Source organism: Hylobates moloch, unplaced genomic scaffold (assembly GCF_009828535.3).
Source record: "Hylobates moloch isolate HMO894 unplaced genomic scaffold, HMol_V3 SCAFFOLD_3, whole genome shotgun sequence".
Taxonomy (NCBI): domain Eukaryota; kingdom Metazoa; phylum Chordata; class Mammalia; order Primates; family Hylobatidae; genus Hylobates; species Hylobates moloch.
This window is the reverse complement of record NW_026652278.1, coordinates 40,177,602-40,198,931: the sequence shown is the minus strand read 5'-3', so window position 1 is coordinate 40,198,931 and position 21,330 is coordinate 40,177,602. Positions and strand designations below refer to the sequence as shown.

General features: G+C 43.3%; 1 protein-coding gene across 2 annotated transcripts in view; it reads left to right on the top strand.

Annotated features, from left to right (window-relative positions):
- The first annotated feature begins 11,590 nt into the window (after positions 1–11,590).
- The window catches only part of CEP55 (centrosomal protein 55), a 33,319-nt gene continuing 23,579 nt past the window's right edge, over positions 11,591–21,330 (top strand). The window contains exons 1-3 of one of the 2 annotated variants that reach the window (XM_032136620.2): positions 11,591–11,760; positions 15,313–15,507; positions 18,403–18,672. In XM_032136620.2, the coding sequence (XP_031992511.1) occupies positions 15,325–15,507; positions 18,403–18,672 (453 nt within the window). In that variant the 5' untranslated portion in view covers positions 11,591–11,760; positions 15,313–15,324. Of the gene's footprint in view, positions 11,903–15,312; positions 15,508–18,402; positions 18,673–21,330 lie in introns of both variants that reach the window. The other variant, XM_032136616.2, reaches the window with a different exon arrangement.

Genomic DNA, 21,330 nt, shown 5'->3' with positions numbered 1-21,330 from the left:
GCACCTAGCCCCTTGTTTTTTGTACTTTAAACTCTTCCCAAATTGTGTAAATTTCCAACATGTTCAAACATATTGGAATTGTATCAATTTCATCTTGAACCCTCCCCTGGGGTCTTTCAAATGGCTCTGATCTGGAGGGTTCTGCTTGGGAGCTACGCATAGCTGCTATCCCTGAGCTGCCTTTCTCCACTTCTCTTTGCATCTGTCTTATTTTGGATTCCGTGTCTTCCTCTTTCTTGGTTTACTTTCTTGTATTGCTGAAGCATAGACCTTCCCTGTTTGAACAGCTTTATTCTACTCTCATATTTCATTGGCAGTATGGCTGGCACAGGATTCCAAGTTCAAAAGCATTTCCTCCCAATATTTGAAAGCAATGTTCCATTGTCTTCTGGTTTCCCATATAGGTCGCTCCCGCCATCTCTAGGAGAGTATCACATACCTGCACCTGTGCTGTGTGACTTGCAGTACTTTTCTATGCAAAGCATGTTGTCCTCTACCCCATTTGTGGCAGACATGGCCATGGGACTGGCTTTAATGGAATGTGGGAATGTGGCTGTTGCTACAATACACCACCCAGATTTCCCTCTGGGAATGAAGGATAAAATACCCCCAGCTGCTGGGAGAGCGGCCAGAAAACCTCCCTCAGCTGTTAGCCCTCTTCAGGGATTGCCTGCACTGAAGAAAATTGCCCTTCCCAAGATCACGTTTCCTTCCAGAAGCAGCCTACCTCCCAATGACTGATCAGCGCAGGGATATGAAGGCCTGGTCCCCTTGCCCCAAGTGGTGACAATCTACAGGGCCATTCCAGCCTCTGGGTTCCCCATGGGGTCAGCAGGAGCCGGTGTTGGACCCACCTTCCTTCTCCCCGCATCTGTGGTGTTGATCTCATGAATACTTCTTCAGAAATACTTGTATACTGATATCATTTCAGAAATTTTCCCTGGGGAATGCAACCTGTCACAGTTGGGTGCCAGGAGTGGTTCAAGAAAGCAGATCCTAAGATGGGATTTTGAGCTTAATCCTCCACCACCCAGATGGGAATGAAGACCCCTGATAATCTCATCAATGATTATCCCTGGCACAGTACAATTGTAAAATGGGTCACCAATGGAAGGGAACGCGTTAGCTGTGTGAAATGTCAAGCAGTTGAAATATGCAGGGAAAACAGTAACTAAGGATTTGGATTTAGGGGGCCATTGCCAAACTCAGTTGACGCTCTGGAAAAGTAACAAAAGGCTGAGAGTGATTAATCAGCAATAAATAGCTATGAATGAAAGCCAAGTGGCCTCCTCTCCTGCAGCAGGAGAACTGGGAAAGCTCAGGCCCAGCACCAGAACTTAGTCACAAAAGACAACAAGCTCCAAGGAAGATTGAACCCTCAACTGAGACAAGTCGACTCTGATAAGGTCAAGGCTCTGCTTGGGGAAGGACTGGGACCCTGATACATAGGATGGGGATATCTGGTTGATGTCCTTGAGAATCTTAAATCCCCAAATTTTTCTGAGCCCTCTGAGCCTGGGGGAGCTCAGATTAAAGACAAGCGCCCCTCCACCTTGCTTGGAGATGATGTGAAGGCCTCTCCTCTGCAAGACAACTTGTTCTTTTCTCAGGATCTGCGAAGGCCTCCCACCCCGGCCATTACCAATATCTACGGTTAAGTCCTAACAACATATTGCTGCCTGGGATGTGCTAGGCCTGCCTGCTGAAGACAGAAAGGGGACACCCCTTGAACAAACTGCAGGACACAACCAGTTGGACTGGCAGAAGCTGGAAGAGTTCACATGGGGCTGGATTCTAAGTGTGCTGTGTTGAGGGGCAGTGCAGAACACAAATTTGGATAAAAGAGAGTTGACCAGTATGGGTGTGCTCCCCCAGGATGCTGATTTCATATGCCGCAAGGCCCCCAGAGATGGTGCAAACACACTACTAAGGTGGCTCCTAGGAACATGAAAAAAGCAATGGCCCACCTTAAGTTAAGAAGAAATACCTGTACTGCCCTGACAGACAGTGGAAAGTAAGGATTGAAATGCTGTGGCATGATCAAGTGGATTTACAATGTAAGGCCAGAAAAGCCACTAGATGACGGTGTTCTACAGGGGCTTAGAGGACACATCATTTACCAAGGCAATGAAGAACACAGTGGTGGGGGGCCATCAGTTTCACTAAAGAGTTCAGTCCTCTGTAGGCCAGGACTGAGGCCAGAGATTCTGGTACAGAACCGGGCTGATGGTATCAAGGACTAGAAGACCCAGAACAATAGAGGCCGGGGAGTGGCATGTTATTGTCAGAAGCCAGGTGTGAGCAGTCACCATAATGAACATCCAGGTTGGAGTAGCAGCCAACCTAAGGTTCATAGAATTATGGAGATGATCAACAGAACACAGCATCCTGGGGCAAAATAGATGGGTGACAAACAAGGTCCCTGCTTGCGAATCAAAATAAATAAGATCAATACAATCAAAATAAATAAGAATGCTGAGGGCCGTTACCCCTGTACAAAGTCATCTTCTCCTGTGCAGTTTCCAGGCCTGGACCAGTCCCAGGACGTGAAGCCTACTGACGAAAGGAAAGGTCAGATCCTCAAGTGGAGGGACCCTCCAACCACAAGGTAAATGTGCATGATAATGATTTCCCTAGCTCATCCCCAAAGGGACCTGTGGCCCTTTACTCAGGTAACTGTTGAGTGGAGAAGGGGAATACCCAAGTGTTTTGAGGACTTTTAGATACAAGACTCAAGTTGATGTTGATACCTGGAGACCCGAAACACAACCATAACCCACCTTGTTAAGAGAGGAACACATGTAGCTGGGTGCGGTGGCTCTCGACTGTAGTCTCAGTGCTTTGGGAGGCCGAGGCAGGCGAATCACCTGAAGTCAGGGGTTCGAGACCAGCCTGGCCAATATGGTGAAACCCTGTCTCTGCTAAAAATACAAAAATTAGCCGGGCGTGGTGGCAGGTGCCTGTAATCCCAACTACTCTGGAGTCTGGGGCACGAGAATCGCTTGAACCCAGGAGGTGGAGGTTGCAGTGAGCCCTGACCACGCCACTGCACTCTAGCCTGGGTGGCAGAGTAAGACCCTGTCTCAAAAAAAAAAATGTATATATATGTTATATATATGTTATATGTGTGTGTGTTAGCTTAAAATAATTTAAAACTTTCAAAATGGAAATAATAATTGTTTAGTTAAAAATTGTGAAAATCACTAGGTGTGGTTGCTCGCACCTGTAATGCCAGTGACTTGGGAGGCTAAGGCTGGAGGATCACTTAAGTCCAGGAGTTTAAGGCTGAAGTGAGCTATGATTGTGCCACTGCACTCCAGCCTGGCACAGAGTCAGACCCTGTCTTTACAAAAACAAAACAAAAGAAAGAAAGCAGTAAAAGTAGCAACCTAAAGCCAAGAAGTGGGAAGATGATAGCTGAGGGTCATGGCCTGGAGTCACAGCTTCTCCCCCCGGGACCCCAGGGAGAACTCTGGAGGAATGGAGTGAGGGTTGACTCAGATTCCAGGAGGGCTATGAGCTGTGTTTCATTAAGAAGTAGCAGGATTGAGAGAGCTTTAAGGTATTAGAATGGTAGGAGATAGTAACAGGAACTAGGGCAGGTGGTATTTATTTATTTATTTCTTTAGAGATGGAGTCTTACTCTGTTGCCCAGGCTGGAGTGCAGTGGTACAATCTTGGCTCACTGCAACCTCCGTCTCCTGGCTTCAAGTGATTCTCCTGCCTCAGCCTCCCAAGTAGCTGGGATTACAGGCATGCACCACCACACCCGGCTAATTTTTGTATTTTTAGGAGAGACAGGATTTTGCCATGTTGGCCAGGCTGGTCTCAAACTCCTGACCTCAGGTGATCTACCCGCCTGAGCCTCCCAAAGTGCTAGGATTACAGGTGTGAGCCACCACTCCCAGCCTGGGCGGGTGGTATTTAGAGAAGAGAGAAGAGGCTCAGAGACTGCTGGTCAGTAGGCTCCAGTCTGACTTCACAACTGTGTGTGTGTGTGTGTGTGTGTGTGTGTGTGTGTGTGTGTGTTGGGTGTTAGGTGGGGACAATTCACTTCACTGGTAGGATATGAATGTGAATGTGCACTTTAGAGACAGCACAGCTTTACACAAAGACAGTGCCTGTGTTCTGCTGTCCATCACAACTGGCTTCCTCACCATCAGAGCTGCCACTACTCTCTCCGCCACCTCTGGCCCAATGGCAGCCTCCCAGGATCCTGTTCAGCAGGCTGCTCCTGCCTTAAGTGCTTCATCGGCAATAACTCCTTTTGTCCTACAAGAAATCCTATGAGGTAGGTAATAATCTCCACTATAAGTGAGGAAACTGAGGCACAGAACGATGAAGTAGGCTGCTAAAGGTTATAGCTAATATACAGCAGAGCTGAGATTCAAACCTAAGCAGATGGTTGGGAACTTTCCTGTGGCATCCACACACTCTGGAAACCATGGGGCCCAATTTTGATGTTGCTAAGATGCATATACTGGGTTGAATAATGTCCCTCAAAATTCATGCACAGCTGGTACCTATGAACGTGTCCTCATGGGAAATAGGGTCTTAGCAAATACAATCAAGTTAAGATGAGGTCATACTGGATTAGGGTGGGCCCTAAATCCAGTATGACCAGTGTCCCTACAAGAAGAAGGTCATTTGGACATAAAGCCAAAGACACACAGGGAAAATGCTATGTGGCAACAGAGGCAAAGATTGGAATGGTGTATGCAAGTCAGCGAATGGTAAGGATTGCTGGCAACCACTAAAAGCTGGGAAGACACAAGGAAGGATGCCCTGCTACCACCTTCAGAGAGATTGTGCCTTGACACATCAATTTCAGACTTCCAGGCTCCAGAACTGTGAGAGAATAAATTGCTGTTGTTTTAAGCCATCCAGTTTGTCGTAATTTGTCGTGGCAGCCAGAGGAAACTAACACAGTGTGGCATTGCCATTCCTGGACACCATCTGCTCTCAAGGTCTTTGTCCTCTGAGCTCCCCAGCTTCCTAGGGCCAAGAAGGTAAGAGTGACTGTCTCTGGTGAGCCTTGGAATTTTCCTTGTATCTTATGAGACTGGTGAGGTGCCAGTCACTCAGTTCTTCTATCCTGGTGTCCTCTCTATGGACTGTCCCTATTTTGGGGGGGGGGGGTCTGGACACACACTCGTTCGTGTTATAAATGGAGACAGATGGGGAGAAAGAAGGGATGGAAGATTTCTCTTTAGCTTTGTTCAAACCCAAAAAGCTAACAGGGCCTCTTTTTCTTATATGATCAACTTTTAGAACTCTACAAGATTCCAACGAACACCAGAAGGAAAACACTTAGGGAAAAAAAATTTTCTCTTGGAAAAAATCATGGAAGAGTAAATTTACAGAGTGACCATCGACCATTTATTCATCAATAATATGTTCATTTGCTCAATAAATATTCGAGCCGGATGGGGAGTTAGGTACCGGGGCCTCCACGGAGAATAAGCCAGGCAGAGTTCTGACCTGAGGGAGCTCCCCAGCTAGTGGGGCCCGCGTGCCAGTGCTGTCACATGTCTAATCATTGGATGTTGTCAACCACTCTGTGAGACAGGACTCCTGTGGTCATCTTTACAGCTGACAAAATGGAGGCACAGAAGTGACAAAAAACTTGAGCCAGGATTCAAACCTAGTGTCTTCTGAGTCAAACTCCCTTCCCAGCTTCACCTCAGCTGAGATCTCGTATTTCTGTTTCATTGTTTCTCACCTCTCTCAAGTAAACTCAAGCATTAATCTAGGTGAGTGGCCTTACACTTGCCCCGGAACAGTGAGACAAAAGAGATGGAGAAAGAGGAATGTGAGAGGAAGAGAAGGGAGACTCAGCAAAATATCTAGATGTGAAGAACAAAGTGCTGGGGTAGCAAAGAGGATTTAGTGGAAGAGAAATGAAGATAGATTCATAACATCTTATTCCAATTCCAGCTTTACAGAATCTTAGGTATTACCTAACAGCATTTTTCAAACTGGCATGCACAGAAGAGTCCATTGTTTCAGTTGATAACCAAATTACTTTTTAGAGCTAAAATATTATTTTTGGTGGCTTAATTACAGAGTTTCTCACAGTGGAAGACACTATCTTTAAATAACTTAATATATCGTATATTTGAATTTCATTCCTTTAAGAAAGTGCTTGGCAGCAACCGAGTCCATGTAGAGGGCAGGAGGAGATAGATTATTTTATAACATTTGGCACCATCATATTGTCATCATTCAACGCAACTGGGGGAGCTAAATATAAGATAGGAATTAATCTGACTTCTCTAAGAAGATATTAATATATTTTCTAAAATCAACCTAGAAAAAATAGAACAGGCAAAAGTGGAATAATTTTAAGCCTTGTGCTCACTTTTACAGAAACAATTCTTCATCAAAATGTTTGACAGACAAATGGCTCCCAGCTGTTCTTCTGGAAGAGCCCTCATTCATTCACGCACACATGCACTTATTCAGCTAATACTTATTGAACGCTACTTGGTGCCAGGCACAATGCTAACTACGAAAATGAATAGGACACATTTCTGCTCTGCAAGAAGCTCACAGATAATTGTAGCATCATGTGGTGAGGGCAATGATAGAAAGAGATAAACAGAAGAGATAGGTATCTGTAGGGCAGGGGAGGGCAAGCGTGGTAGGCTCCCTGGAGGAGGTGACAGCTGAAAACTGGACTGAATCTTAATGGTTGGATTGATATGTGTGTATGTGTGTGTGCCTGACTGTATGATCTGAAATAGAATTAAATACACATGGTGAACATTTGGAACCTCAAGACATTCCACACTGGTGGAACATCATGTATGACATAAAACAGTCAAGCACTGAGCCTAGGCAGGCAGGCAGTTACCAGCTCAGAGAGCCTTACTTGCTCAGTAACATCTACTGAGTACTCACTATGTGCCAAACACTATCGTAAGCATTTTATGTCATTGAAACCTTCCACCACCCTACCCTGCGAAGTCCGTGCTATGGTAGGATCCCCATTTTACAGACGAAAAAGCTGAGGCCTGGCTTGGCTAAGCACCTTGCCTAGGTTCTCACAGTAAGTAAAGCCAGGATCTGAATGCAGGCAGTCTTTTTCCGGAGCCTGTGCTCTTCATTCTTACACATACCTCATGGTGACAGGGACCTACTGGAGATGTATTTTTCAGCAGGGAAGTGGAGCGATTGGATTGCCTATTAACACCCTGGTAACAAATGAAATGTTTTAGTTACTATGCAGACTTAAATTTTAATAGGAGCTAAAATAGGCCAGGCTCAGTGGCTCATGCCTATAATCCCGGCACTTGGGGAGGCCAAGGTGGGAAGATTGCTTGAGGCCAGGCCAGGAGGATTGCTTGAAGAAGTTTGAGACCAGCCTGGGCAATATAGTGAGACCCCGTATCTACAAAAAAAAAAAAAAAAAAAAAAGGACCTAAAGCGGGCAGAGCAGTCAGGGCCTGCCCTCTCAAAATAGGATGCACCCCCAAATCAAGAACCAAGTCAGGAAGTATCACTGACTGCCTAAGAAGAATTCTCTCATATGAGATTAGCCGCCTGCCCCTGAAATGATTTTCAGATATGTTGCTTGCTGATAGAGCTGCAGTGATCGCAACTAAGTGCTGAGGGTATCTCCCTATTTGCCGATTTAAAATGCAGCCCTTCCTGGCTGAAGATAAACTTTAGGAAAGAGCAGGGGGTCTACCCCGAAAAGGTGCTGAGCCCTAAAAGCATGCTTTTGGTGCATTCTTTTAGGTAAGGTGCATCCTTTTAGGTAATTAAGGAATATTGATAACAGAAAGGAAAGAGAGTAAAGCATTTGTCTGTTTCTCCGTAATAGTTTAGATCAGATGAGACTTTGATCAATTCATCCTTGATCTAATTCGCTCAATCACTGTGGTTCTTCTAGGTGCTCAGGATATGGTGGTTGGCAAAATCAGATGTGGCCCCTACCTTCAAGGAGTTTGCAGCCTAGTGAGGGGAAAAGATACCAATCAAAGAATCACTCACAAATAAATATACAATTATAATTGTGGTGAATGCTTGGAGAAGTACAAGCTAAAGCGAGGACATCCCTGCAGCAGTGAGAACTAAGATCTCCCAGGGAAGTAGGAAAGGAGGTAACAGTGGAGCATTCCAGACAGGGTCTGTGAAAAAGCCCCGAAGGCAGGAAGGAGCCTGCCTGGTCAAGGAATGAAAGGTGTCAAGCGTGGCTGGTTTGGGACTTTGGTCTCCACTAGGCCCCAGAGGACAGATGGGGGATTTTTTTCCCTTATTTTAAGAACAATGGCAAATCAATCAAATGTTTTGTGTTTGCATTGGGAAATATGTGACAAGATTGCATTTGCATTATTTAAAACAAAAAATCCCTGCTAAGGAGAAATCAGATTGAAAGGAGACAAGAGTTTATTCATTTCTTCTTGTTCTGCGTTTAAAGAACATTTATTGTGTGCATTCCAGTGCTGTGCAATAGAAATATAGTATGAGCCACATTTATCATTTTGAATTTTGTAGTCACATCAAAAAAAGTAAAACACATTAGGTGAGATCAGTTTTAATATGTTTCATTTTACCCAATATATCAAAAATACTATGATTTTAACATGTAATAATATAAACAAGTATTAGCGCAATATTTTACATTCTGTTTTCATACTAAGTTTTTGAAATCTGCTGTGTATATTCACACACCTCAATTTGGACATAAAATCTTCCTCAGAAATACTTGATCTATATGTAGATTTCATAAAATTTACAATTGAAAAAACAGGTTTTTGTACCCAGGTTGTTCCAAACATACTTAAAAGTTTTCCAATAAAATAATAATAATAATAAAAAGAAAAAAATAAGAAAAACAAAAGTTTTTCAATAAATGAACTATTCGTTTTTAAATTAAGATTAAATAAAATTAAAAATTCAGTTTCTCAATAACAGTGGCCACATTTCAAGCACTCAGTAGCCATCTACGGCTAGTGCTACCATATTGGATAGATCAGGACGGACCTTTCCATCACTGCAGAAAGTTGTATTGGACAGTGCAGGTCTACATGCTGGTGAGGCCCTGTGTGTTCATTAGCATTGCCTTGGAAGATGTAACCTTCAAAGGTGATAGGCGCTCTAACCTACAACAGCCTCCCTATTTCCACTTAATATCTTTAAACCCATGCAGCAGCCTTTTGATCCTGTTTTGGTTTCCCAAGAACAGGTTCCTACTGGGAAGAAAATGAGCTCACCTGCTGAGATAAATAGCTAGTCTGCTTGGCTGTTACATTTCTCTTTACATGAATAAAGATGAGTTTCCCAATCTTCATCCTAGACTATCCCTGAGTGAACTATCAACATCAAAGTACTTGTGAGATCTCGTGGAAACTACCAGCTCTTCACAACCTCATGACTGGCAGCCCCTATCTGTAAAGAGCAAACATTCATTTTCAGGGCTAGCAATGGCAATTAGGGAATTTGACAAGCCCCCCAGGCCAATGAGCCTCTTGTTTTCTCCTGTTCCTCAAGGTCCCCACTCACAGGGTGACCTTTAGCCAGAAAAGAAGGTCCTGGAGGGCGGGTGTGGAATTGGAGTGTCTGGCACAGCAGGCCTGGGTGGTGGCTACCCAGGTGCCAGTCCGCCAGGTGCCACCACTCTCCAGGGTCCCTCCTCCCTCTCCCCCATTTTTTGCTCCCCATTTGGCTTGAAGGTGAACAGGGAAATGTTTTTCTCTATATCTCTTTAAGAATCTTTGTAAATCTCTGTGGAAATTAATTTTGCCCCTCAACTCTGAGCAATGAATAATGTTCACACGATAATTTATCTTTTGCCCTGATTTTTCCCACCCTAATCCCACCTGATACTTTAGTTCACCTTCCCATCAGAAGTGGGAGCTCCTTGGAAGCAGGTACCAAACGTCATCTTGCATTCTGTTTTGGTTTTTTTTCTCTGATTCTTTAAAATTCCCCACATGGTTTTCTCATCCATTCTATTCAGTAACATTTGAGTGTTGCCTTTTGTTTAACAATGGCTAACGTCAATTGAATATTTACTAAATGTTAAGCACTTTACATGAATTTCTTTCATTTAAAAAAAATTTTAAGGTTTTAAAATTAGAGACAGGGATGCGGGGGGTGAGGGTGGATCTCTCTGTGTTGCCCAGGCTGGTCTCCAACTCCTGACCTCAAGCAATCCTCGCTCCCCGTCCTCACTTAGTGGTGGGATTACAGGAATTAGCCATTCCACCTGGCCGGATTTCCTCATTTAATCCTTATAGCCGAGCTATGAAGTAAATATTATTATTTGCATCATTTTACACATCGGGAAACCGAGGCTCAAATAGGTTAAATAAATTTATCCAAGGAGACACATCTAGTCAGGGCAGTAAGGAATTAAATCTAGAAAGTCCTAATCTAGAGTTTATAACCTTTGTACAATATTGTGTACCTAGGATGTTTTGCTACAGTGTATCTACTGTTTTAAATCTCCAGCGAGTTTATGCTTGGTCTAGGAGAGAAAGGGAGGCCCTGCCAAACACTTCATATGCTTCTTCTCTCAGCAGTAACGTTCTCAAAGCGGCTAGTCAAGAGCTACAGTCGATCCATAGAGAGATACCAGGCTGGAGGGTAACAGTCTGGTCTGAAAGCCGGTCCGCTAGCATTCATAATCTCAGCGTTCAACCTGGGCGTGCCTCTCAGCTCTCCCGTTAACACTCCCTCCTGTGCTGCTGATTTTTGGCAATAATCCCAGCACTTTGGGAGGCTGAGGTGGAAGAATCACTTGAAGGCAGGAGTTCGTGACCAGAGTGGGAAACAAAGTGAGACACGCCCCCCCGCCCCACTCCGCTGTCTATAAAATTTTTTAATAAAAAATTAGCCGGGCGTGGTGGCATGCGCCTGTAGTCTTAGCTACCTGGCAGGCTGAGGCAGGAGGATCGCTTGAACCCGGGAGACTGAGGTTGCAGTGAGCTATGATTGCACCACTTCACTCCAGCCTGGGCGACAGAGTGAGACCCGAGGGAGTGACAAGGGGGCTGTGCTCCTTTGTGAAATCCCGCTGTCCCAGGGTAGGAAGGGCCGCACTTCACACAGAGATAACCTATGCTCAAGAGCGCAGAACTAGTTCGTCCCGGTCCATCGTCACTGGTTTTATCCCATTAAAAATAGTAATTCCAGCTACTCGGAGAGGCTGAGGCAGGAGAATGGCGTGAACCCAGGCGGCGGAGCTTGCAGTGAGCCGAGACTGCGCCACTGCACTCCAGCCTGGGCGACAGAGCAGGACTCCGTCTCAAAAAAAAAAAAATAGTAATTCACTTTCTCCTAAAAGCGTATAAACACAAAACCAGCCCCTGACTGCGAGACACTAAACTTGTTTAGGTCTAAGCCCGCAGAGAACCCCCGACCCCAGAATTAGCTGGCGGGCCGGGGAGGAAGTGTTCCCGCCCTCGGTCCCGCCCCGCGGCCCCCGCCACTCCTCGGCCCGCCCTCAGGTTTAATCTCCGCCCTTCAAAGGCGGCAGCCAATCGGGGAGCCACGTCCCCGCCGCGCGCGCGCTGCTCCTCCTTCTTGCGGGCCGCGCCCAGCCGGCAGTGACGTGCCCCGCCCTGCAGCCGCGGGATTCAAACTCCCGGAAGCGGCCTCCGCGCCTGATGGTGTGACTCGGCCGACGCGAGCGCAGCGCTTTGCTTCAGCTGCTAGCTGGCCCAAGGGAGGCGACCGCGGAGGGTGGCGAGGGGCGACCAGGACCCGCAGCCCCGGGGCCGGGCCGGTCCGGACCGCCAGGGAGGGCAGGTCAGTAGGCAGATCGCGTCCGCGGGATTCAATCTCTGCCCGCCCTGATAACAGTCCTTTTCCCTGGCGCTCACTTCGTGCCTGGCACCCGGCTGGGCGCCTCAAGACCGTTGTCTCTTCGATCGCTCCTTTGGACTTGGCGGTGGGTATCATCTCCTTACAGATAGACGCAGAGAGGCCAAGTGACTTGCCCAAGGTCTTTCGTTAGGACGGCTTTTTCCAATTGGCAAGCACTTTCGTTGTGTGTTCCTCAAACATCTTTATTTTAGAAGTGAGAAAACTAGTGCCTTTTTTTGCAGTTTCTCTTTTCCTGTCTGTCTCCTCAAGTGAGATTTTATGTGAGAATTTTTAAAGATTGGCGTCGTCTTGTAGAAGATGCGGCTTGTAATTGATGCCTTGTACCGTTTACTGGATGGAAGCGCTTGTTTGGTCACCTCCTGTCCAGCATGACTTAGGTCACTTCAGCGAATCAACCAATCATTTCTTTTCTTTTCTTTTTTTTTTTTTGAGATGGAGTCTCGCTCTGTCACCCAGGCTGGAGTGCAATGGCACGATCTTGGCTCACTGCAACCTCTGCCTCCTGGGCTCAAGCGATTCTCCTTCCTCAGCCTCCTGAGTAGCTGGGACTACAGGCTTGCGCCACCACGCCCGGTTAATTTTTGTATTTTTAGTAGAGACAGGGTTTCGCCATGTTGGGCAGGCTGGTCTCGAACTCCTGACCTCAGATGAGCCACCTGCCTCGGCCTCCCAGAGTGCTGGGATTACAGGCGTGAGCCACCGCGCCCGGCCCCAATCAACCAATCATTTCTGAGGGCTTGCTGTTAGGCTCTATGGGTAACAACAACAACAAAAAAATCAAAGTGCAGTCCTTGAAACAATAGTTGAACAATTGAAATAATAAAAGGTTAGCGGGGAGTGTAATTGGGTACCAGATTGTGTAGGGGTGGGGGTGGGGAAGCTATATCATTTGTTAAGAGTTCACAGAGGGGAGGCATGCTGAGGAAGGTTTGAACTGTGGGAACCCTGTGGATGACTGGAATAGAAAATACAGGGAAAGATGGCTGGGCACGGTGGTTCACACCTGTAATCCCAGCACTTTGGGAGGCCGAGGCGGGCAGATCACTTGAGATCAGGAGTTCGAGACTGGCCTGACCAATATGGTGAAACCTCATCTCTACTAATAGATACAAAAATTAGCCAGGCGTGGTGGCGCGCACCTGTAGTCCCAGCTACTCAGGAGGCTGAGGCAGGAGAATCCCTTGAACCCGGGAGGCGGAGGTTGCAGTGATCCGAGATCGTGCCACTGCACTCCAGCCTGGGCGACAGAGGGAGACTCTGCCACCCCTAACCCCCTGCCCCCACCAAAAAAAAGAAACAGAAAAAAGAAAATACATGGAAAGGAGGTTGGTGGGACTAGGTGGTGGGGGAGATCCAAACCGTCTGGGCCAGAGACTAGAAACGGTAGTCATTCATTCACTGCCAGAGTTTCTGCCCAAAGGTTAGGAAGCAGATGTTTGGAGGTTCTTTCACATTCTGCAAATCTGTATTTCCATCATTTTGTGTCTCAATGACTTGGTAGTAGTTTTCTGTCCTACTACCCACGATATCAAGTCAACAGTGTGTTATCAACAGAAACACATAGGAAAGAACTTCCTGTGGCAGCAGGTGACTGAGAGACGCCATAACCTTGCATTTCTTCAACTGATGGATGAGCTACCGCAATCTTTCACCTTATAATGGCAAAAATCCAGGACTAACCTTTTGATAGATGATTTCTTCTACTCAATCTCCACAGTTCTAATATGTTTAGATGTTCTGATTTCACACAGGACAATCTTAAAAGTCACTTCACTACCATTCTAAGGAGGTCTCTCCTGTTTTTACTGATATCATTTATCCCTGTACTTCTCCTGTGTAATATTTATTACAGTTTGAGAACTCATGAACCCTTGTTTGTTTCCTTGTTATTGCCTGCCTTTACTACACTGAAAGCCCCACGACATTAGGGAACATGTCTTTTTTTTTTTTTTTTTTAAACCGGTTTACACCCAGCATGTATTAGGATACCTGGTAAATAGTAGGCTCTATAGTAATTTTTGAATGCACTAATGGGCTCATACTCCTTTATATCCTTTAATCACACTGCCATTATTTTATCTTGGGATGCATGAAGTGGAAAAATGTTTTTTAACCTCCCTAATTAGCGTTACTTTTATATACTATTTATGTGCATCATATGCTTCACTAGATTTTTGCCTGCTAAAGTTTATATTATATACTTGTTTCTAAACTGTCATCTAGTACTGTTAGCAGATACTGAGTTTCTCCTTACTTAATTTGGCCCGTTATTCTTAGTTCCTTTCGTGCCGGACTCCCCTGAATGTTATACCTCTTTTCCTGTAAATGTCTTATTTTAGGTTCTCTTCACTTTTTCCCACTGTGCTCTCTCAAATGACTATTAAGATAGATCTGAACTAGGCTATCTTCTAAAACAGAGGACCTATGTCAAGTAATGACATTTCAGTGCCTATATACTCAGAATTACATTATTTACCAACAGCTTTTTATTTTGGGCCAAGATATGTCCTTGATTGTGACCTACTTCTTTCAGGCTTTATTTAATGGTTGGAGACCCCTTCATTGTTTTTTTTTTTTTTTTTTTTTTTTTTTTTTTTGAGACGGAGTCTCGCTCTGTCACCCAGGCTAGAGTGCAGTGGCGCGATCTCGGCTCACTGCAAGCTCCGCCTCCCGGGTTCACGCCATTCTCCTGCCTCAGCCTCTCCGAGTAGCTGGGACTACAGGCGCCCGCCACCACGCCCGGCTAATTTTTTGTATTTTTAGTAGAGACGGGGTTTCACCGTGGTCTCGATCTCCTGACCTCGTGATCCGCCCTCCTCGGCCTCCCAAAGTGCTGGGATTACAAGCGTGAGCCACCGCGCCTGGCCCCTTCATTGTTTTTTAAACAAAACTTTTCTACTAAAGAATTACACATATAGAACACTATACAAAATATAAATGTACAAGTTGACTTTTTTTTTTTTTTTTTGAGACAGAGTCTTGCTGTGTCACCCAGGCTGGAGTGCAATGGTGCGATCTCAGCTCACTGCAACCTCCACCTCCCGGGCTCAAGCGATTCTCTTGCCTCAGCCTCCCGAGCATCTGGGATTACAGGCACCTGCCACCACGCCTGGCTAATTTTTGTAGTTTTAGTAGAGATGGAGTTTCACCATGTTGGCCAGACTGGTCTTGAACTCCTGACCTCGTGATCCACCTATCTTGGCCTCCCAAAGTGCTGGGACTACCTACAGGCATGAGCCACCGTACCCAGCCCAAGTTGACATATTTTAGAAGGTGAATACTCCCATTTATCTACCACTGAGATTAAAAAAAAAAAAGTTACAATACCCCAGAAGCCTCCATCCATCTTTCTCCATACCCCACTGGTTTGGATATATCATTTCTATTTAGAGCAGATAGGTTATTAGACCTGTTTCAAACTTGAGATTTAAATTTTTAAACTCAGAATTATACAGTTGATTTTCATTTTTACAGACCATTTCAGAGATGTCTTCCAGAAGTACCAAAGATTTAATTAAAAGTAAGTGGGGATCGAAGCCTAGTAACTCCAAATCCGAAACTACATTAGAAAAATTAAAGGGAGAAATTGCACACTTAAAGACATCGGTGGATGAAATCACAAGTGGGAAAGGAAAGCTGACTGATAAAGAGAGACACAGACTTTTGGAGGTAAATGGTCTTCTGATCCTTTAAATTGTAAGCTCTCCAAGGAAGCGACGCATGAAGATTTCCTGCTGCTACCTGCTTACTCTTGCCACGTTCCCTGTCTTGTCCAGTTGATTAGTTTTGGAAAGCTGACCTCGGGTTTAGAATCTTAAATTCCTACTTTGACTTTGCCAAGTCTTAGATGTACTTTAGTCATTACTAACCTCTCACCTTTAAATGTAATTGAGTATGTGTTTTGAGGTTACCAGGTACTAAGTTTGTTTTGGAAATAAAGATACTGTGATTACTAGTTTTGCACCTTTAACATGGTCTGTTTCACCTTCAGTATGGTCTGTTTTTCAGTTATTTAAAACAAAGTAATAACCTAATTCATCATTCTTCCTATAGCTTCTTGGTAACTTAGCTTAACTATGTGAATATTCTTGATAACTTTTGTTATGCTGTATTTAAGATTGTGAAACATTCTGGCTATTTTCGCTATTTTTAAATTGATAGCATAACTTACAAGCATTTGATTTTTCATACTTTTTTTTTTTTTTGATACTGGATCTCAACTCTGTTGCCCAGGCTGGAGTACAGTGGCTTGATCATAGCTCACTGCAGCCTCAAACTCTGGGCCTCAGGCAATCCTCCTGCCTGGGCCTCCCAAAGTTCTGGAATTACAGGCATGAACCACTATGCCTGGCCATTCCATGCTTTTTTGGAGTACTATATTACTTGTTGATGTACTTTAAGGATACTGTGCTGGGCTTATATCTCTTTTTTACTGTGGGAGAGGAGAAAATATTTACCCAATAGTCATATAATCTGGTTTTCCTATTAGTTCCCTAAATGTAAAAAATCAAATCTGTCCATTTCAGAGTATTAAGTAGTGTTCAGATTTCCTTGTTTAAAACATGTTTTATCATGCATATTGGCTGCTTTCCAAGTAATTCTTGTTTTCAGGCTTTTGAAGGAAAAATTATTAGATGTGTTGGCATTTACACTCTGTTCAACTATATTTCAGATTCACTAATTTATAATTTGTTATGACATAGACAGTAAAGAAGTTAGGAAATTATTAGAACTAGAGGGACTTAAAAATGTAATCATAAATATAATCACAAATTTGGATTTAATTATTTTGCAAAAGTGCTTTTATTGTTTGTATTTAGAAAATAAATGGTTAAGGCCGGGCACGGTGGCTCACGCCTGTACTCCTAGCACTTTGTGAGGCTGAGGCAGGTGGATCACCCGAGGTCAGGAGTTCAAGACCAGCCCGGCCAATATGGTGAAACCCCGTGTCTACTAAAAATACAACAATTAGCTGGGTGTGGTGGTGTGTGCCTGTAATCCCAACTACTCGGGAGGCTGAGGCAAGAGAATCACTTGAACCTAGGAGGCAGAGGTTGCAGTGAGCCGAGATCGCACCACTACACTCCAGCCTGGGTGACAGAGCGAGACTCCATCTCAAAAAATAAATAAATAAAATAAAAATAAATGGTTAAACGGTATATCATTTGATTTCTTTAAATTCTCTAAACAGGCACATAATAAAACTGATTTATTTTTTGTAACAACATACATTGAGGTAAATGCTTTTTCAGGCATTGACAAAACAGTCATCACCAATCCACAGATATGAAGGTTATTTTGCAATCTGGTAAAGGAATCTTATTGCTTCCCTGAGAGATAGCTTTCCATTTCATTCCACTTTTTGAGAAGCACTGGGTACTTTGTTCCTTTAAAATCAATTGAAATTAAACTTCTATAACTTCTACCCATTTGTTCTAATTGTGCCTATTAAGGTTACACAGAACAAGTCTTATTTTTCCTATGCAAACTGACAATTTATTAGATATGTAAGGAAATTTTGCTTCCTTTTAACTTTTCTGCAGACAAAGCTCATATTCTTTAGATTTTCTGGCTTCTTATCATCTTGAACAGTTTTTAGTTTATTCATATCCCTCCTGAATTATGCACTTAGAATTGAACACAGTATCCTAAATATGTTCTGGCGAACACAGATTGAAATAGTAGTGTTACATCTACTTAGCTGGATACTGTACTCCATTAAAGCCTAAAATTGTATGGCTCTATTATCTGTCTCATACTACTGATTTGAGTTAAGCTTGTGGCCAGCTAAAATCCCCTCATTATTTTCAAATGAATAACCATCCCCCTAAACTTAAATTTTCCTCATTTTATATTTGAACAACTGCTGCTTTTTTCTTCCTAAATGCAAGTTTTAACTTCATGCTGTTTTGACCCTGTTCGCCTATAATTTTAATAATTATTTCTATTATCTTTTTATTTGACTTTTTCCTTTATGCCAGCAGCAGTTTAAAAAACATTACTTATGTATATCTTGTGAATCTTTGAAGATGTTAAGCATTCCTTTAGAGATTACCTTCTAGATTCAACACTGAATCATTTATCGAAAGTAAGCAGGTTAATGAATGCATCCCTCTCCTGCTGAAATATTCTGTAACTTTTAAGTTCCACTGATTCAAGTTCATTAAGGAGCATGTATATCTTGTGTGACCCACTTTTAGCTTTTAGTTTTTACAAGATCCAGTATTATGGAAGAATGATTACCAAATACTCATGGGAGAGCTAGCCCTTCTTTAGCTTTTTCTCACCACACTTGATAGAGGTGGTTTCTCCTTTCTTTGCGTCTGTGCCCATTTTTTAATCTGCCTTAACTACAGCACTTACAACGTTGCATTAATACATTGGCTTCTCTGTGAGCTATCTGAACATAAAACTTTGGCTTCCTCATCTTTTTTGGCCCTGATATTTAGCATAATGCTGACTTGGTAGATAATAAATGCTTCATAAATGCTTGTTGAAGTATATATTGTTTAGCTGGATGTTTGACCTGGCTTTGTTCTAAGATTCTTCTTAGTTTATATCTAGAAAATTCAAGTCCTTGAGGCTGAGAAGGAGAAGAATGCTTATCAACTCACAGAGAAGGACAAAGAAATACAGCGACTCAGAGACCAACTGAAGGCCAGATATAGTACTACCGCATTGCTTGAACAGCTGGAAGAGACAACGAAAGAAGGTGGAAGGAGGGAGCAGGTGTTGAAAGCCTTATCTGAAGAGAAAGATGTATTGAAACAACAGTTGTCTGCTGCAACCTCACGAATTGCTGAACTTGAAAGCAAAACACTCTGTTTATCACAGGTGCTAACCATTTCTTTAAACCCAGATTTTTTTTTCTTTCTGATACAGTTTGTAATTCTTAGGAAGAATGAGTTTGTGAAGACGTGCTTCCCAAATGATGAGACAAATGATTAGTATAGTATACTAACAGGTCACTTCACTTTTTTTAATAGCCCAGTCCCTTCTGTATAAGCAAAAATAGTTAATATGGTACCCTCCACTCCTTGTACCATTGATTTGCCTGGAGGAATATTCAGAAGACAAAAATCTACTGTGTATTTACAATTACCAAGATTTTTTTGAGCTCTTATTTCTATAGTTTGTATCATGAAAACAGTAGGCTTCATTTTTTTGGTTATTTTTCATATTTGAAACATACAATTATAATATCAAGTATACTTTTCCTAACTGCACTTGCATTTTCTCCCCCTTTGTTTGAGAGGCACTAGTGTCATAGAAAGAACAAGGATACAGAAGTAGACATGTGAGTTCAGATCTTGGTTTTGTACTTGCCAGCTCTGGGACTCTGAACAAATTTGTTAACCTTTATAGCCTTAGAGACAATACAAGACTTCTCCAGACCCCTGTCCTAAATCTTAGTTTCTTTTTTTTTTTTTTAAACATATAAGCTAAACCTGAGTTTCCATATCAGTAAAATAAGGATAGGAATACTGATAATTAAATGTAATTATGTATGTAAATTGCCTCACATAGTGCCTAGTATATAGTAGGTGTTCAGTAAATGGTTATTGATCAGACCTTTGATTCTTTTGGAGATTTGGACATTCGAATAATACTAACATTAGTAGCATCTATAGGCTGGGCATGGTGGCTCACGCCTATAATCCCAGCACTTCGGGAGGCCAAGGCAGGCGGATCACCTGGGGTCAGGAGTTTGAGACCAGCCTGGCCAACACAGTGAGACCCCATCTCTACTAAAAATACAAAAATTAGCCGAGTGTGATGGCACGCATCTGTAATCCCAGCTACTCGGGAGGCTGAGGCACTAGAATTGCTTGAACCTGAGAGGTGGAGGTTGCGTTGAGCTGAGATTGCGCCACTGTACTCCTGCCTGGGTGACAGAGTGAGCCTCTGTCTCAAAAAAAAAAAAAAAAAAAAAAATCATCTATAGAAGAAAATCTGTAGCTTTCAAATATATCTCAGTGCTGTTAAGGATCTTTTTCTGTACTTTATTTCCCATTTAGGGGAGATACTGATCAGACCTATACATTTATGTGTATTTTCATAGATGGGTGTTTGAGTGTTTCTGCAGATGAGTTCAAAAAGGTGAAGTTTTTCTAGAGAATTTCCACAGAGCTGAAACTCATAAAACGTTACAGTCAGATTCAAAGTAGCTGACTAAAATTTTTCTTTGAAGTTCAAGAGTTAGTTTCTCCACTTTTGGAATGTGAAATACAAACTTGGTAGAAATTATAATTTTTAAAATTTTTATTTATTTTTTATTTTTTGAAACAGAGTCTCATTTTGCCACCCAGGCTGGAGTGCAATGGTGCAATCTCAGCTCACTGCAACCTCCACCTGGGTTCAAGTAATTCTCCTGCCTCAGCCTCCTGAGTATTTGGGATTACAGGCACCTGCCACCACACCCTGCTGATTTTTGTATTATTAATAGAGACAGGGTTTCAACATGTTGGCCAGGCTGGTCTTGAACTCCTGACCTCAGGTGATCCACCTGCCTCGGCCTCCCAAAGTGCTGGGATTACAGGCATAAGCTACTGTATCTGGCCTGAAATTATAATTTTTAAAGATGTATTCTTATAATAATTTTGTGGGCTACTTGTATTGATTTCTGTATTAACTAGCATGTCTGACTTCTATAACAACTTCCAAATGTCAGTGTCTTATGCAACAAATGTTTATTTTTCTCTCATGCCAGTCTAGTCCAGATTGGAGTAGAGGAAGCTTTGCTCCACAGTCATTTGACTCCAGGTTCCTTCCTTCTAGTGACTCCACCTTCCTTTAGGGTGGGGTCCCCCACCAAGTCCTCTGTATGTAGCTGTGAGATGGAGCCTGTGGAGAACTGCCTAGGAGGGGTCTGGGGCCAGGCCTGTTATTGACATATCTCACCTCTGCTCACATTCCACTGGAACATGGCTCCACTAACCACAGGGAAGGCTGGAATCATAGTCTACAGTGTGCCCAGGGTAAAAGGAAAGGGGTTTAGAGAACTATCTTTGTCATAGTTTCCACCTCGAGGACTGAATTGAGAGAGAGAAAGGGCTACATATTAAAGTGAACGAATAGAGCATCTTTGGAGAAAAATAATTTTTTTGAGCTTCTTTGCCAGTATTCACAAGTCTCTTATAGCTATTTAAAGACTGAAATGCAGCTTTTTCTATGTTTGTTGGCCAGCCTGGCTACCTAGCCACCCACTTCTCCTTTATTCCTCTGAGAAAATGAAAAGAGGAGAGAAATAATTTTTGAGTTCCATATAATCTATATGAACTAATACTAATTAATAATTAATACTATTTTTTTTTTTTGAGATAGAGTCTTGCTCTGTCACCCAGGCTGGAGTAATTTTTGTATTATTAATAGAGATGGTGTTTCACCATGTTGGCCAGGCTGGTCTTGAACTCCTGACCTCAGGTGATCTGCCTGCCTTGGCCTCCCAAAGTGCTGAGATTACAGGCGTAAGCCTGATCTTGGCTCACTGCA